Source organism: Ascidiella aspersa, chromosome 7 (assembly GCF_963924565.1).
Source record: "Ascidiella aspersa chromosome 7, kaAscAspe10.2, whole genome shotgun sequence".
NCBI classification, from domain to species: Eukaryota; Metazoa; Chordata; class Ascidiacea; order Phlebobranchia; family Ascidiidae; genus Ascidiella; species Ascidiella aspersa.
In genome coordinates, this window is record NC_139453.1 from 28,602,707 (window position 1) to 28,621,342 (window position 18,636).

An 18,636-nucleotide genomic window follows, 5' to 3' on the forward strand; every position below is an offset into this window, starting at 1 on the left:
TTTTTTTCTCAAAATACGGCGAAATTTGTAAATCAATGGCGCGCATACGATTGACAGTGCGTCTTGGTGTTTTTTCAAATGGAATAAACATGCAATAGTCGATGTTTTTGGGGGGGTCTGCAGTGGCCACACAAACGGAAAAAAAGTCGCAAAATTAATAGCCCGGGAAGAAAACGCAAGACGGAAAGGAAAAACGCAACCTCAAAACACGAAAAAAATCATGTTAAACAGTCAAGGACAGGATAAGAAAGGACCATGGCGGCGTCATTATTCGTGTTTATGTCATTTACACCTTTTAAAGATATTGTATGTTGATGTACGCAGTTTGGCTTCGGTTAGTTTCGCGGATAATTTCATTAATTTCGCAAAGATGTTTTTCACATTGATTGTGCAAAAGAGTTTTTATTGTTTGTTTTAATAACCTATTTATTTCATTCATTTTAAGATAAATATGTTTGACTATTGTATTTCTGATGCTTCTATAATTTAGAGAATAAATTTTCTAGGCGCGGTCGCCCTAATTTAAAATCGCGTTAATATCAGGGACATTTTTTTTTCGCTTTTTTGTGCATTTTTTGGCTCAGAAAAACGCGCTGGCAAAACTACTGAATTCAACGCAAGAAGTCGCCACTGGTTGAACTCGCAAGTTCGCAAAACTAAAAAAACTCTTGATATTTCTGTAAGCAACAGAAAGTGAGATGGCTTATTTAATTAATAAGGGCTGGGATATTGCAATTCTCCTTAGGGACGAAAACAAATAAATAATAAAGCCCCCGGACAAATAAGAGGGGTTATTTTGATGGGCATCTCCCTTTCAACACGGAAAAGGCATCTTAGGTAATATGTTTTTTGTTTTAATAAAACGTCTTTCGTTTTACGACGTTCTCTCATTCCAGTGACCCGCACAAACGGGGTGTTTCGCGGTTTCGATTTTTTTCCACCCTTTTTTCACCCCCTTAACTGCCCCCTAATTGTCCTGGGGCCGGGCAGGCTTGGTGCCGACCGCGAACGCTGAACTTTGGCAAAGATTATTAAATAAAGTCATGTATAAAAGGTTGTAGAAGTGGAAAAAAACGAATATGGAAACTGCGCGAATGGCTTAAAGTGGCTTTAAAACGAACGTGAAAAAAAAGTTGTACCTCTAAGTTAAGTTAAAAGGAATAAAGCGTGGTACCGGAACGTATAGGCTGAAAAAACCAAAAACCTACAATATATATATATATTTACTTATTTATTCGCTGATGTTCACAGTAGATGAAAGTCGCCTCTTTATAAATCTATATTTCAGGCCAAAGCGCGATTGCTTTTTTAATAAACGCATTGCGCATCTATGGTGCTTAAATGTGAGAGTTTAAACAAATTTTATGCACGTATTATACGCCGCTAAACAAGCTTACGTCACATATTTTTTATACGTCGCAAAATTTATTTTCAAGTTTGCACGACAACCTGAAAAATTGCGAATTTTTGGTTAATTTTTATGGCCACAACATCGACAGTCGATTAAAATCGTTAAACCTTTGCAAAATTGCTAAAAAAAATTGCAGGAGTTTTGTAAAGCGTCATGTAAACTGGTTAAAGACTTGAGAAAACAAAAAATAAAAACAAAATCGGTAAAGTTTTTGTAAAAATGCATTTTTTAAATGTGTAGATCGACAACTAAAGCTAACTAAACGGAACTGCGATATTATCGTTTCACCTTGGTTTTGATTTTCCAAACGCGAAGGAAAATTTAATTTTCGTCGCGTGCGCTATAAGCTAATGTATTAAATGATGTATTAAAGTGAACTTGTGGATGGTTTGCTTGTTATAGCTAAGTTAAGTGCACTGCTTTCCTGGAGCTTTTTAAAGTTTCGCGTTCAAACTGAAAAGTAAAATTTCTACACCTTGGCCTGTGCAATCGTTTAGGGGGGACACATGGACGAAAAAAAAAAACGGGGGTTATACAGGAATAGCTCTTCTTCCACTACAGGTACTATCACTACTACTACAAGTTAAAGGAACAAAGGGGGAAATACTGATTTGGCTAAGTTCTGAAAAATTGCACGGCTTTTTGAAAGATAAAGCGCTCGGGACGAAAAAAAAACAACATACAAGGAATCTTGTCTCCTCTTGGCGCCAACAATGGGCTACAATGTGACGTCACAAAACGTCGATTGTGACGCAGAAGTTCGGGTTGAATCCCCATAAAAAGTTTTTGGGCGGCGAAATCTCGCTCGAACGATTGTGAACAGGCCATTTCGCGCGAAACTAATTTTTATGAAAACGTAATAATGTTATACAAGCCGATGAGTCCATACAGAAGTAGATATCATTTTGGACGTTTAATGTTAAGATAATTTCTGGAGGTTGTAGTAATACGTAATAAGAATATCAAAGCCCATACAGAAGTAGGTAACATCTTAAACGTTGTTTACTTTTTTTTCTGTTGTCTGCTTTAGCAGTATATACACTTCTATTCAGTGCTTTCTTACTATGTTGAAAATAAAGAGCTATTCAAAACGTTCAAAATGCGACCTATTGCTGTATGGACTTGGGTATTCTTATTACGTGTAATTATACAACCTCCGACCATAATGGTCCAAAATCTTTGCGGATACGTCGGTAATATTTTTTGTGTATTTTTAGTAATTAGTCTAAAGCGAGTTCGCAAAAAAATACGCCACCAAAAACACGCCCAAGTTCAGACCGGTCCGTTTCAGGCGAATTTAGCGAAACCCGTTTTAAAGCGAAACACCGATTAATGCAGCGACCCACAAAGAACTCTGTCTCAGAAAAGCGATGGCACCCGGTTAGAAGTTCAGACCAAATCGCCTTTGTCTCTCCTCTATTCATACATCTACCACCCAATAGAAATGTTGTGTTAATCTGAAGCGCAATGACAAAGACCCAGTGGAGTTTTCGTCAAAATCAAAGCAAATTTCAGCCGAAAATGGTCTAGATTTCAAAGTACTGCGTCCCAATTGCTTGAAAGCTTTCAAGTCAATATCGCGTTTGGCGCACAGCAGCCTCTTGCAGCAAGCGATTTCCCGTTTGTAGCTTGATAAGACTGCTGTGGGTGAATTTCCAACGTACCACTATTTTGGTCTGACATTTAAAGGCAATTGACACCGCAGTTTTGACTTGTTTTGTCAGGAATTCGAAAATCTTGGCTGTTTTTTTGTTTTGTCGGACACCTTTTGGGATTATAGTAGCGTTAAGGACCCTGTTTTTTTTTCCAGTTATCAGTCAACGCAATTTTTGGTAGCTTCGCGATTTTGCTATACGCGCGGCCCCGAGTCATATTTCAAAAGTTAATTACGTTTTTTATTTTAGTTACTTTTGTGTAATCGAAAAGTTGTCGCAGTTGCTTTACCATAGTATTGTAAAATCGCCAAAAGCTTTTAAAGTTCGTGCTATTTTACCGAATAAAAACAAAAGTTTTTTTTAATTTGTTACGTTTAGTTGTAAACACCTCTAACACTTTTTTCAGTTCATTTCGCGTAATTGAAATGGTTAAGTTGTCGCAGATTTTTCACCAAAAATTGTAGAATCTCTAAAAGAGCGTCCAATTTTCAATAGCAAAACCAATTTTTTTAACTCGTTAGTAAGCACCCTTAATCGAACTTGCCAATTTCTAAACCAGCACACGAACGCCGAAATACCACCCAACTTAGCTTCTGTGCAGCAGCAGAATAAGCAGAGCAGCAAACTGCTGTTGCGCGGTCCTTACAGAGCCCTCAAAAGCGAGGCGCCATTCTTCGCGAGCGAGCAAAAGAGATTATCCGGGCATTTAAAACGCTCAGGGAGCCCTTGATTTTGCGAGTTCGAGCACAAACAAAAAAAAAGCTGCGCTTGGCTTGGCTTTGAGAGTTCCAAGCGAGGAGCTCTAAAGCCGAGGACAGGCATATCCGGGTTCTGTACAAAAGAGAGCGCTTTTAGGCCCGATACTTTGCTGTGTGTTGTTGGCGGCACCCGGATCCAGTGATCATTCACACAAGTGTGCTGCTGCCGATTTGTAGGAGAGTTATGTTTCGCTTTGGCGCCGAAACCAAATCCGGGACCGGCTCGCTCATTTTTCCACCTTTTTTGCAAGTTTAAGCTCTTCGAGTGGCAACTACCGGTTCTAAAGGGGGCTGGTATGCTAAGGGGACCGTGTACCCCCCTGGTTTGCCCACTGGCATTGGAAGTTTAGCTGCTTTTAAAAGTAAAGACATACAACTTAAACACGCCGAAGGTTTTTTGAAACAAATTTAGAAAATTTCAGGCAAAAATTAGTCACAGAGGGGACATTTGAATTTGTTTTTTACTGGTAGTTTTTTTTTGTAAGGATACTGTTTAATCCAAGGCTTGTTAATTTTATAGTTTTGTTAACGGCTTTTTTCAGTTCAAATGTTTATAAACCAACTCCAAAGCGATCAGTGCTTAAACAAAAAAAACTAAACCGGAACAAAAATTGTTTTTACCCCCTTCGTAAAAAATCTCGTAGGGTCCCTGTGAGATCAAGTCAAAAAACAAATCGCTGCGCCAATGAACATCAATTAGAAGGGCGCAAAAAATGTCACGCGAAAGACTGGCTTGTTTGAAGTTCTTGTGTGTCGCCTAAAGCGACAAGAAATACCGGCTTTTGAAACTTTTTCGGCGGGTCTTAACAGCTGCGACGTGAAACGATCGTAAATCACGTATAAGGGTCTATTTTGTTAAACTTTCCTGATCGACCGAGCTTTAGACTTTTCCGATGCGGTCAAGTTACCTACGTAAATGGCGGTTTCAGGGTTTTGCGATAATGAGCCGATACCGGTTTCTTGGGGGCAGGTTGGACGTTTTGAAGCGGGTTTTCAGGCCATTTTTTCAAAGGCCCGGTGCGATTTTCGATTTGCGAAAGCGCGCATTTCATTTCCGAATGCTGCAATTCGCCGGGAACGAAGCGCAAGTAAAAAAATGCGAAAAAATGAGCCGAAAAACACAGAAAAAAAGCGCGCACAAGCTTTCGCCGAGAAAAGATAGCGAGGGGGGCCATGACTGGCGGAATGGTGACTGGACAGTTCTCCGAAAACACACAAGGTTCTGCATAAATAACACGTCACGACGATACCTTTCCGCTTTCTTCAACGTCCACCACAAACACCAACAAAGTTATTCCGTCGCGCTCCATCCAAACGACGATGACGTAGGCAAGTGACGTCACTAGCGGCGACGTCACGCCTGCTGGGGCTTGGCGGCGGTGTAGGCGGCTGGGTGGTAGGAGCAGGTCATTGTCCCCGGCGAGTAAACAATAGGAGGGGTAATTGGGGGTGGGCAGTGGCGGTAGGACTCCACCCTGGGGCCGTAGCCCCCGTTACAAGTAGGGGGCGGTTGGGTGAAGGGTTGCTGTTCGTATAAATGACCCCCGCAGCAACAGCAGCACCCACAGCAGCAACAGCGGTGGTGCTGAGGCTGGTAGTGGGGGTGAGGGTAAAGCCCCTGATGATCACCCACCATCATGGGCTCCTGGTAGTAGGAAACACACAACTGGGGGTTGTTGGGGGTCATGGGGCGCGAAAGGGGGGCTGGGCTGGGTGAGGTCGAGCAGGTTTCACCGTGGGTGGATGGGGCCAGCGAAGAGTAGCTCGACATGGGTGAAGAACGCTCACTGATTGGGTGAGGGGGTGGAGGACCCAGGGGGTAAACAACCGAGCTGGTGAAGTACTGGGGGCCGTGCTCGTAATATCCGGGGGCAGCCTGGTAGTAGACCCCACCCTGGTAGGGGTAGGGGTAAGGTTGGAAGGTGGAATCATGCTTAGCCACGTTTTGCGCCAAAGTCTGTCGCACCAAGCTGGTTATAAGATCGAGAATGAGCGTTCTCTCGTGCTGCATCAGACACACAGTACTCGAGCTGACTACTTTGCGCAGCTGAAGGAGGTACTGGAACTTGAGGTCTGCCTCGGCGCCAAAGTGACCGTCCAGGTAGCCTATAAGCTTGCGCTGCTGACAGCCGATGTCGCTGAAATCGATAAAGAATCGTGAGCACATGTGTTGCTCCGTGCGCACCACATCCCCTGGATGCGCAGAAGAGGAAGGGTCCAGCGGCCTTTCCACGTCTCTTCCCTGTTCATCGCAGTCCCCAGGCCTGTAATCTCGCACCAAGAGGTTGCAGTAGCGAAGAAGGCCGCCGCCGCGGATCTCTTCGGGCCGGTGCGTGCAGATTCGGCGGTGATTTAGGTGTCGAATCGCCGCCGCGAAGTCGCCGTAAACGCTCTCGGCGATCACGGTCGGGTGGAAGCGCTCGTTCATCATTGGAGGATGATCCTTGAGATCCTGGTGGTGATTTTGATGGTCCTTGTGGTCCTTGTGGTTCTTGGGAAGATTTTGATGTTCTTTAAGATCCCTTGGGAGAATTTGATGATCCTTTTGATCCTGGTGAACCTCCTCATGAGTCTTGTTGTCCTTTCCATCCTGTTGCTCTTCCTGACGATCCTGGTGGTCCTCTGGACGTTGGGAGCTCGAGTTTGCGGCTCTCTTGAATCCCAGGTAGGTGTCGAGCACGATTTGGAAGGAGTCGACGCTGAATTCGAACTGACGCCTCATGTTCTGCACGAACTTCAACTCAAGGTTGCGACCTGGAAAGCAAAGGTCGTGGTTAAAGCATTGGTCAGACTTCAAGACTTCATCCCAGCATTGAACGTTGACACCTGAGTAATTTTACGCTACACGGGCATTGTCAAAAAACACATTTAAGTTTATAATGAACTGCAAAGCCAAAAAGTTCGAGTAGATCGACATCATTTGCGTGAGAGCAGCACCTTAGACCGCTCGGCCATACACAAAAACAACGATTTTCTCATAAGCTGTTTCCTCAAAATAGGCACAGAATCTATGTTTAACCTGGGGCACTGGCGCTAATGGATCTGAATTTAATGCGTATTTGGGCACGAATGGTGCGAAAAGACCTTTTGTAAGTCGCACACAACATACGTGTCAACACAGCACAGGGACAGGCTTCGAAAAACAACCAAAATCAGTCGACCGTCGATGATTTCAAGTTCCTGACCCCACAAAACACCAGGCAAAGATGATAAAAGGATTTTGTGGAAAACAACTCGCCAGAAAAGCAATCGCAGGTTAATATTTTTTTATCTCGCAAAAAAAAATATTTGTATCAAAGTACCAATTGCTAATTCTCTGCTGTATTTATGGCTGTGTTCTGAAAGACATGTGGAAAAATCTGAAAATCCGTTTTGGTTCATTAAAACACGTTGAAAAATATCATATTTCCTTCATAACTTGTTTATTTCTCGGTGGCCTTGAACTTAAGTATTAGTCTGAATTACAGGGTCAGCAGATATAAGGTAAAATTCGACCTTCTAAAAAGTTAAAACATCAGACAAGTGTAGTTTTAAGTCTAAAATGTGGTTTGGGGGAAATCATCGACGACAAATAAAAACAACAAAGAGCCTTAATTTATCCGCAAAGTAATGCCGTCTTTTGTATGAACGGTCACAGTCGGCTAGAATTGCGCGCGATTTATTTTCAGCCTTTTGTCTAAACGCCAGTCGTTGCACAAACAACACAAAGCAGCTCAAAAACACAACACAAACCAACTTCACGGACGTGGTAACGCAAAAGAAACAGGCAAAACTGAGATAAGAAAAAAAAACGCCGAACATGTAGGAGTGCACGCGGCCATTCAGGCTACGTAGGCGTAACGCAGCGGGCGTGCGCTAACCGGGATTAATTGGGGATAAATAAGGGGCAAATTAATAGACGACGACCCGCTTAGCGTTTTTTGCACGCCTTGCTATGCTTGTAAAAAGTATAGGCTTGTGCTATAGGCGGGATATGGGCTGTTAGATATCAATGGTTCGTCGTCGTGTAGGGCGAATTGAGAAAGGTCTTTTTTCTTTAAAGCGAGATTTTTTAACCTGTTTTTTTGGCTTCCATGAAAGAACTACAGCTTTTACTTTTTATCCACTTACGCTGAGTGTTTTTTACTGTTGACCACCTTTTCAAAACCTTAACCCATATACTGAGGTTAGTGCAAAAGCATTGATCTTTGGAACTGGTAGAAATATCAAAGTTCATACAGAAGAAGTAGGTAGCATTTTAAACGTTTCGAATAAATACTCATTCATTTCAAATAGGCAGTACTTTTCTAAAAAATGAACTAATTTTTTTATTAAGTTAAAAAAAAAAACGAAAGCTACGATCTCGCAATAACAATAATTTCGACATTGTCCTCGCCAAAAACGCCTTGTTGACTAGAATAACTAGAGGGTCCCGATCCGACTATAGCTGCCATACAAAGGAATTCGGCTTGATGTGGTTTTTGGCGGCTGGCTTGTTATGGGCGTATTAAAGCACACATCTCGTATACATCATTTAAGGCCAGGTGCACAAGGAGATTGAAAAATGCTATTGAACCTGTGGGCGTACACCAATCACCAGGCCATGAACGGCGTGGAAAAAGGTGGGTTCAAAAAATGGTAAGAAATCAGCGTGAAACAAAGTTCAAATACCATGAAACCAGTTAGGAAAACGTTACCTAAAAGGAGACGTTTTACCACTTTGTTATGTAAAAGAATGTAAATCTTTGGAGCGTATAAGACGTAGTAATAATATCAAAGCCCATAAGTAGGAAGCCTTTTGAATGTTTCGAATATTTTAAAGTACAACCTGCAGCCATTATTTTAAAGAGTTATTCGAAACGTTCACAAAATGATACCTACTTCTATATGGGCTTAACGGTGTCCCCCTCCGGTGAAACGATCCCTGGCGTTGTGTGTATTTAAGGCTTTGACGCTTTTCCCATTTCTTGTAAGCGTCAAAGCATTAAAACAGGGGGGGATCCGGATTTAAGCGACTTGAAATGTGCCGGTGTTTGGATTGCGGTACATGTTGTTCCTGCGTGTGTGCGTGCGTGTGCGTGCGCGTGCGTGTGCGTGCGCGTGCGTGTGCGTGCGTGCGCCAAGTCGGACCACGGCCAATAACAACATGTTAATGTTGTGTTAAAAGCAAAATACTCTAGCAGAGCTAGCAAATTATAGCAATTCAAATTTGCTAGCTCTGCTAAAGTATTTTTCTGAATTGCTAGGTTTGTTAGGGAGTATTCTGCTGTTAACCTAACATTATCATCTTTCAAGATCTTTGAATTGCTAGCTTTGCTAGAGTATTCTGCTGTTACTGATCAGGAATTAAGGTGACATTTATCTTGCAAGGGTCAAGGCGATTTCCATTAACACATATGTTCAGTGCTAGAACGTTGCGTTAATTTTTTACAACCAATTTATGGTTAATGAAGTTTGGAAAATTTTTAACGGATTTTCTTTTTAATTTTAAGCAAAGTAGCAAAGTCATATTAGTTGATAAAATCGACATTTGGATGTTCACAAATGTTTTAACCAAAAGGTTTCGCTAACACCTCGAAACGTTTGTAAACAGCGAAATGTTGAATTTTATCCAGCATTTCGGCTTTGAATTTTTATTGGGAGTTAATAAAGTCCTCGACGACAACGATACAAGCATAATCGGCCTAAAGTTAAACAACGCATTGCTAAGAACACACGCGCAAAACGCATTATTCATCTGAGTATATAATGTCTGTAAACACGTAAAAATGAGTCGAAATTTATCGCTGGCAATGGCGGATTAAGGCAGGTCGCATTTGGAAAGCACGGCAGTGGAAATAACCTCCTTTTACAAAGGAAAAAAAACCGCCTGGGCTGGTTAATTGCGACCCTAATGCAATATGCATAAACGCCAATATAATCCTTTCGACCCGTCTGGTTTACAGGAAAGCATTAGCCTGTTTACAGCAAAATTTTTAACCACAAACCACAAAAATTCGCAAGTTTGCAGTCTACACTTGAATGAGCTAAGCTTAAATACTCGTAGAAGGTCAGAGACGTTGTTGTTGGTAACTGGAAAATAATGGGAAGAATAAATATATCATTAAATTAAGTTCATTGACCAAGTCAAATTAAACGTTAACCCAACCTGTGTGACTCAAAGGTTGTACTCAAAGGCCACATATAAAGATCAATAAACTATAAAACGTAGAAAAAATATTAAAGACCATCAAGAAGTACACAAGATGCCTTCTTAAAGGCGGTCAGCCTGATCAGGATTATAGTGTAGGCCAGAGCAGGCTAGAAAAACAACTAGCCTGTGGTAAGGTTGGCCCTTCTGGGAGTCCTACTGGCCACCGATAACGACATACATTTAAAAAATCTTACTTTTGATGAATATTAGCCCACTAAGGAGAAGGTAACATTTTAGGAATGTTTCGAATAAATCTTGAAATAATGGCTGGAGGTTGTACTTTAAAAGATTTAATTGAAAAGTTAATAAAAAGTAACTAACTTCTGTATGGGCATTGGTATTTATTCTAATTCTAACCACAACCTGCAGCCATTATCTTAAGAATTATTCGAAACGTTCACAAAATGCTACCCACTTCTGTATGAGCTCTCAAATCGTTCAAAATGTTACTTCTTAAGGTGCTTTAAAATCAACGAAGACTATGCAAAAACTCTTGTAAGAACCAGGGCTATAGTCTCGAAGCAAAAGGACACACAGCGTGGTGCGGTGTTCGACAAACAGACAAACCTACACGTGCAACAGGATCAGATAAAGTCCATTTCAATTTCAATATTCGCATCGTGGACAAAGGCGCCCTTAATCGCGTTGAAATCTGCGGCGAAACATGTTTACATTGCTTTGATGGCAATCGAAACACGGATCTATGGAGATATCGGCTTAATCTAATGCGAAATCTCGTCCGGTTTCAATCGGATTAAAAGGGGGGGGGGGGTTTAGAGGGTAAAACAGCACGTGGCTTTGTCCTTTGATTTGAAACCCCTGGTTTGTATTAAAAGCAGTTTTTGCGGAGTTTAGGCAAAAATTGGTGAAGTTTTCGGGGATTGAATGGCTAAAAAAGTATTCCATTTCGAAACGGCAAGTAAATTGTTCTCCCTCCTATTTGAAGTACTGGTTAGCAATGAATTTTTTTTAAGTGTCCACTTTTAACCCCCGAAAGGGCAGTCTTGATACGCTCAATTTATTCTCTATTGGTCGAAAACCCTGCAATGCCTTTCAGGTTGCTTTCTTTGTCTTGTGCTACTCACAAGTACATTCGGGCATCCCGATTACATGTTGTTTTCCAGTAAACCGTTTGTTACTCGTTGTTCAAACAATAGTGAAAAAGCACGCTAGCAAAATTTTCAAGTGCCCAATGTAAACTTAGGCTAGAAAAAGAACAAACGCGTCCATTCATAAAAAACGTGTAACGCTGTCAGAAGCAAATTTAAGCTGCCAAAAAATCAGAAAAAAAATGATAAAAGGCAGCATTTGGTTTTGTTCACCGTAGCGTTCTCTCAAACAGACAACATTTTCAGTCAAACAAGAAAATCGTCTCTTTGACGAATCAGGCGCGCCATCGGGGAATCGCTAATTGCCAGAAAAGACGATGGGCGGTTTGACTGGGAGACAGGTGGCCAAACACGGTAACCCCCCCTCCCCTACACCCCCGGAGCAAATCACAGACGTCTCCGAGTCGTTTCCGAGGCGATCTTTTGATTTGGCACGTTCGCGTCACCGCTGCGACATTTCGAATGGCCAAAATCGCGATTTGTGTGACATTTGGAATCGCGCCCGCCCACTAACGCCTAAAGCAAGGTTGTTTACACATCTTAATGAAATAATCTCATCAAGGCATTCACACTTTACACATCTTTTATGAATTAGGCTCAAATACATTTCCACATCTTTATGAAACAAGCGTAAAGACATTTACACAATTTTATGAATTTAAAAGACATTTTACACATCATTATGAAATAAGCTTATTAAATACATTAAGCTCGTCAAAGCATTAAGAAATCTTTATGAAATGAAATAAGCTCATGACGACATTTAACCGGCTGTCGTGTTTTGAATATAATTCGCACACAAAACCGCGTATTAGTAAAATCAAAGCCCATATAGAAGTATAGGTAGCATTTAGTGAACGCTTTGAAAATCTCTCAATTTTCAATATTTCATTTCAAAGCTATTCCTACTTCGTTCAACGAAAACCTCAAAAAAAAAATTATGCCAAAAAACTACATATAAAAGCAAATAAGAAACAGTTTAAAAAAAATGGTTCTCCTGCGACATATTTTAAAGGCAAACAACTGATTTGGCTCGCAAATTATGGTCAAAATTCTCATGTTAATTTGTGATGGAATCGGCACAGATACCAGCCTATAGTATCGGACGAATACAGATTCAACCACTTGGCATTGGGTATAGGCCCCTACCCGCCGATATAACCGAACACCCTTAATGTGCAGTCGTTTTTGACCTGCATATAGTCATGATTTTAGAAACCCCCAAAAAGCTGGCTTTTATTTATTCCTATCGACGTGACTTGGGCAACGTTACAAAAAAATGCAATAATCGGGCTTACCCTGTCACCCACACATCGCAGAAAACATTTTTTTTAGTAACAAGACCTTTACAAATAGAAGCGCAGATGCTTTGAGAGTCTCTTAGCGTTTGGCGCGACCTTTTAAAAGCGTGACTCGCCACAGTTTGGCCAAGGTTAGTCAAACAGGGGCGTTGTTTTTTTAATTAATTTACATTCACAAGGTGGATGAATCATTGTCGTTTGTTCAAATAAGAGTCGCGTGGCCTGACGCTTTTGATTGTAAATATCGACGAAATTTCGGATTTTTTGCTTTCTGTTGTTATAATTATAAACCAAGGGGTAGGCAACCTTTTTCCAGTCGCGGGGCAAAATCAAACTTAAAAAAGGTCTCTGGGGGCCGTTAAATTTTAACTTTGTATACGCATCTTATTATAACAACCACAACGACTGTTAATCAGGGATAAAACTAGGGGGTTTTGCCATTTACACTTAATGGAGGAACAAGATTTCAACAAAGCGCAAAACAATGCTTACTTGAAATTACCAAAAAATATAAAGAATATTCTCTTGCCCAGTTGTAAAATAGATCGCGGGCCGGATCTGTTCCGCGGGCCGTAGGTTGCCCACCCCTGCTATCAACGGAGGAATTAAATTGATAAAAATCACCTTGACCCCTTGAACGATAAATGTCGACCTTAATTCCTAAACAGTAATTGCACAATGCTCTAGTAAAGCTAGCAATTTAGGCCAGACACTATTAAAATATCTTTAAAAAATATTTCACGATCTTCTGTTAGTGTCTGACGTGAATTGCTAGCTTCGCTCGAGTATTCTGCGGTCCGCGTAATAAGCCACGCTGTTTGTGTTGGAAACAGGGGGCTAGTTGTTTGCGAAATTGAACAATTAGATTGGGCGCAAAGGTTGCGTTTCCTGTTCAGTCTGTAGTTCGACGATACAGGGTTTCGTCAAGCGTAAAAGCAAGCTGTGCGGCACATCGAAAAAAAAATTTGGTTTCTTTTTGCCGTTGAAATGCGTTTTTTATTGAAAGTTTTTTTTAATTTTTTGAAAAACAACAGCCTTTGACGATTATTTCGGGAAAATTTGGTTTATTCTTTTGACGACAAAAAACATTCCATTGTCCGTTGAATAGTGTCATTTTGCTGTGGTTTATTATAAAACAGCCGTTAAAATGAACGAATGAATTTTTTCGCCGTGATTTTTTATTGATTCCTTTCGAAAAATGGAACAAATTTTTGATTTTGGTGCAGTTTATTGTCTCCGGTTGTACAGTATTTTCTGCATCGTAAAGTGTATTTTCGAAAGCACATAATTCAGCAAAAATAGATTTCGATAATGAAAAACTCATACCAAGACTAATAATTAATAATAGGACTTTTACCCGTTCGGTGCAAAAATAGCGGGAAATCAGGGTTGGAAAAATTTGTGTCCAACTATTTCTCCTAAAAAAGAAACCGGACATTCCACCACAAATTTCGTTCCGCTTGGTTGGTCAAACGGAACTCTTTTTAAAGTGGACATGTCGGTAACAGAGGGCGCATTTAAAAGTCACTTCAGACTGGACAGAACGCAAAAATTGCATTTCGTCGTAGACTGTCCTTGTTTGCACGTCAAACAAACGAAGCGACCCTAATGGCTTCGGCGTTGCGTTGTTAATTAAGGCCGTTTTAAATCAAACAGCAATTATTATCATTCTGTCAGTTTAAATTGTCATTTAAATTGGCATTTACAGAAGGGGTAATTATAGTTTTAATGAAGCGTGTGTGTGCAAATGCTTTTGGCAATTTTAAAAACGTCACACTGTCAGAAATTTCTAGCATAATTTGTATATTCTTGTCCAATTTACATTGATGTTTCAAAACAGGCCTGTTGCCTAACGAAAATGCATTTTCATATTTTAGCACCAAGAGGACACTGTGGAAACTGGGAGAAATCCATTTTTATATTTCATTAACAGGTAATTTTCCTGCAATTCTTAGTGTTATTTCAAAATTAGCAAATAATGGGTGAAAATAGAAATCGCTTTAAACCCAGCTAAGTAAACCTACAGGGTATACACTGGCACAAGCAAAGAAACAACACACAAAGGGTTCCACGGCGCATTTCAAAAGTGTCCATTTCAATTAGGTACGCACACACTGTTACGTAACAATGCCGCAAACACGGGCGTCACTGTTTTGATTCAAATTCAAAAGAAAGCAATTTCGAGCTACAAAGGGCGCCAAACCGTGACGTTTGTACAACGCGGCGAAAGGCAGCGTACGTTCAGCAATTGCTTCCGCTTTTGCAAGCATTACTCTGGCTAGTTCAAGTTTTTTTTGCAAAGGCGAAGGGCTGCTGTACAGTTGGTGACGCAATCACAGGAGCCCGGATTTTTCTGAGGGCGCGTTCGCCTTTTGAGAGTTTGACGCGTACGGAAGTAATTGGGAAGTTGGCCATTTTTATTTGCGTGAAGCGCGGTTCAGAAAAGTCATCACCTTTTTGGGTTTTTCGATGCGCGTTTTTGCGCTTCTCACTATTTGGGCGATTAGAAAGGTTAAATAGGTAATGTTACTTTACGGTTACGGTTGGAATGAAACAAACGCTTGTTTAAATGTGCAGCAGTTCACAAAAACAGCAGCCCTTCTTTTCGTATATGGTTTGCGCTTATCCTTTTAGCACTTTATACCGGGGTTTCAAAGCCATGAAATCACTAATTAGCACATGCTTTGAAGCAGTTTTTCAGCCCATTAAGCCAGGTGTGGGCAAATTTTTCTAGTCGCGGGCCAAATCCAAGCCAAAAATAGCCTCCACGGAAATTTAAATGACAAATAGGTTGTTAAAATGTTTAGTTGTAGATTTCCTCAAAAACCAAACGCACCAGTTACATGAACACGATATAGCGCCAAGCGGAAATGTTTTCGCCTTTACTAAGTCGAAATAGCCAAATAATATGAAATGGCCTGGTGCCCTGTTCGTAAAATAGGTGGCGGGCCGGATGATTTACACTGGCGGGCCGCATCTGCTCCGCGGGCCGTAATTTGTCCAGCCCTGCATTAGCCAGTCTAAAATAACCGCATAAAAACAGCACAACGGGTTCTCTGTTTAAAAATCGTTAATAGCACTGCTAGTTCGACTGGTCAGTTTGCAGATCAGCGAGAAGCGATAAAAGAGATACAGTCGGCGTGGGTGACATTGATTGATTGGCCGAAAGAGACATTAGGGCAACGCGACGCCGGGATGGCGATTTAAGTTTAGCGGGCGCAAAAGGTCATGTAAACACACCGCTGCAACGTTTTAAGACCGAAATACTGGAGGTAGCAGCGAAACTTTTGTTGCATCTGAACAACGACATAAGTGGGATAGGCTCTGATGCTAATTTTGATCAAAATGAAACTCTATCAGGGTTGCCGCACAATTTATTTATGAAGAAAATTAGAAGATTCGGAGAATGTCCAAAGAAAATTGGTAGGTCTTTCAAGACTTACCCACACACCGCTGCAATGTTTAAGGCCGAAATACTGGCGGTGGCGACCAATTTTATGCTGCATCTTAATGATAACCACCGAAGTGGGATGGGGGCTATCAGGATAGTTTTATCGAAAGAAAACACTATCCGGGTTGCCGCACAATTTACAAAGAGAAATTTCCGAAGATTCGAAGACTGTTTAAAGAAATTCAGTAGGTCTTTGAAGACCTAAACTTTAACAGCTCGACGTTTTTTAATACGATTTGCAAGAGTAAATTCGTGGTGACCACTTTTTTTTAGCGGCAGTTATAAAAGCACATAACTTTTCGGTATACGTCTCACTTTACCTCATCTAACTTCTATACTTCAAAGGAAACCTCAAAATTTGATTCAAATGCGCAGTAAACGCTTTTAAGCTTTTGAGCGGTCACATACGTATCTCTAAATAAAAAAATGGCGGCTGAAGTGCGGCTGAAAAGTCGTTCAGGCACCACAAAACAGTGGCTTTGTTACAATAAAACCATATAGGTTTGTACACTGTAGTAACTGAACAACTTTTTGCCGAAAAAAAAAACTTCAGGCCGCATTGTGCTTCTTTGGTTGAATAAGGTCGCCCACAATTTTTTTTACCATTTTACACAAAAAACAACAAAACCCTTACCCGTGTTGTTGTTGAGGGAGATTAGACTCCAGCGATCTGACTCGTTGGTGACCTTGACCATCTTCTGGACGTAGGCTCCTCCCAAAACGACGCTGTTCATCCGAGTCCGGCTCACTCCTTCAGGCATAAACTCCAGGAGCGCCGCCATCACTTCATCCTTGATCATCTGCCAGCATCTATCCTTGTGCTGCTGCTCGACCACGTGCTGTTGATGACGTAAGAGCGGCGTGACGTCACGACGTGATGACGCGCTCGACGAAGCGGACTCGATGGAGCCGGTGCGCATGCGCAAACTCCGCTCCCGGATGCTCTGGTGGAAAGAGGAGGAAGAAGATGGCGATTCAGGTGCGCTAGATACTGAGGAGCCGCTGCTGGTGTATCCGCTGTCGTCCAGGGTTGAGAGCTCCTCTTGGTGATGAGCACCCTTGGATGCGCGCTGGCGGGGAGTGGTGGGCAAGGAGGACGGTCGCATTTTCCGTCTGCGCAACTGCTCCTCCCCAGCACCTAAACCATGAGAAGAAGAAGGGGACTTCAGTCGAGGCTTTGTGCGAGGAGATTCTGCTTCGGAAGAGCGCTCAAAGTCGCTGGGAGGGAAGTCGATTGCGAAGATGAGGTCGAGGTCCTTGTAGTTTGGCTCAACATCCTGGGAGAGCACGTGGGTTGCCGCGCTCCCGTTGAGTCGGATGTCGTGGACTCGGATCCCGATGGATGCGAGACGTCTTCGGACCAGCTGGGAGAAGGAGGAGTTTGTTTAGAGCAGTGATTCAAAAATAAGGTCTCTTAAGGAAGTTTTGAGATCGCGAACGTGGGCAAGTCTTATTTTCGTACTTGATTCAACTCAAACGTGTACACCAGGGGTCATTGAACTTAAAAAAAAACGGGGTCAATGAACTTTAAAAAAAACGGGACCATCGAACTTTAAAACTGCAAGGACTGGTGAACGCGGGCCGGATATACAATTTTTGTATTTTGACCTTTTTGGACTTAAGCTAACAGCAATGCTTGAACAAAAACTATAGTCAGCTATATCAAATTGTCGTTTAGTTCAGAATTTCATCAAATTTGGGCTTAGTTTTACATCCGACAACTTTTCCGTTAATCGATTGCGGAAAGTTTAAATATTCCAACGTTAGTAGCGAAGAAATTCCGTTAACGCTGGCAACGCCCAGACGTATGGATTATAAAAAGCGATATCTTTAAATTCAAATCGTACTTAAAAAAATTTAAATCAAAAAAAATTTTACAACACACAAAAAAAATTATTCACCTCCACAAACTCGCTGGGCCGGATTTCGAGCGTCGGGAAATTCCCGGTGCCGTGAATGGGCACCACCGTTTCCATGACGTCACCGAGCCGGGTGACCTCACGGAAGTTGAGAAGCTGAAAGCGTCGCAGGTAATCCATTTTAACGGGACTCGCAGAATCCGGCCCGTCGCTTATATTGTCGTCTTCTAAATGGGAGGTTTCGAAAGCGGCCTCCATGATTAAGAAGAGTGGCTCTTCTTTTTTCTTTCTTCTTTTGTTCCTCTCTTTTTTTGTCAGCCTTCTTCTTTTGCTTTTCAGTTTTGTTTTTGTTTCTCTCGGTTAGCTGGAACGTTTTATGGGTTTAAGCTAGGGTTAGGCCTGGAATGGAGCAAAACAGTCGATTATTTTCGGAAAATATTTTTTCTTCGAAAAATATAAGAAACTCTAATGCTACCTACTTCTTTGGGCTTTGAAATTCATTTACGTCTAACTACAACCTCCACCCATTATCTTAAGATTTATTCGAAACATTCAAAATGGCACATACTTCTCAACCTCAAATTAATATGCTTCAAGTTAAACTCTTGCTAATACTTTTCATGGCTCTAAACCGCAATCATGCCAAGTCGCTAAACGCAAGAAAGTTGTGTCGTGACTGTCAACAAAGAAGTTTAAGCAGCGGCCAATGGTAATTTAGCGCACTCAAAACCAACAAAAAACAAGTCAATTTCCCCAGCGTAGCACACACAGCAGTCTTCCAAAGCTTGTGCGAAAAAAACACATTTCAAGTCTCCCGAAGCCAGCAGCAGAAAACTCGGTTTTGTGAATATAAGCAGGGCACACAAGACGGCTGTTGTTCTGTCGGCGCCGAATTAAACTAAACGCACCTCTTTCTCGAA

At 41.6% G+C, this 18,636-nt stretch overlaps 1 protein-coding gene across 1 annotated transcript; it reads right to left on the reverse strand.

Moving 5' to 3' along the window:
* Positions 1-404: 404 nt before the first annotated feature.
* LOC146138811 (uncharacterized) lies at positions 405-18,111 on the reverse strand. The gene is made up of 4 exons (XM_083393228.1): positions 17,759-18,111; positions 16,492-17,221; positions 6,470-6,578; positions 405-6,280 (listed from the first exon to the last, which is right to left on the reverse strand). Exons 1-4 carry the CDS (start codon positions 17,972-17,974, stop codon positions 5,179-5,181), a joined length of 2,157 nt encoding a protein of 718 aa, XP_083249354.1. The 5' UTR covers positions 17,975-18,111; the 3' UTR covers positions 405-5,178.
* Between the last annotated feature and the right edge of the window lie 525 nt (positions 18,112-18,636).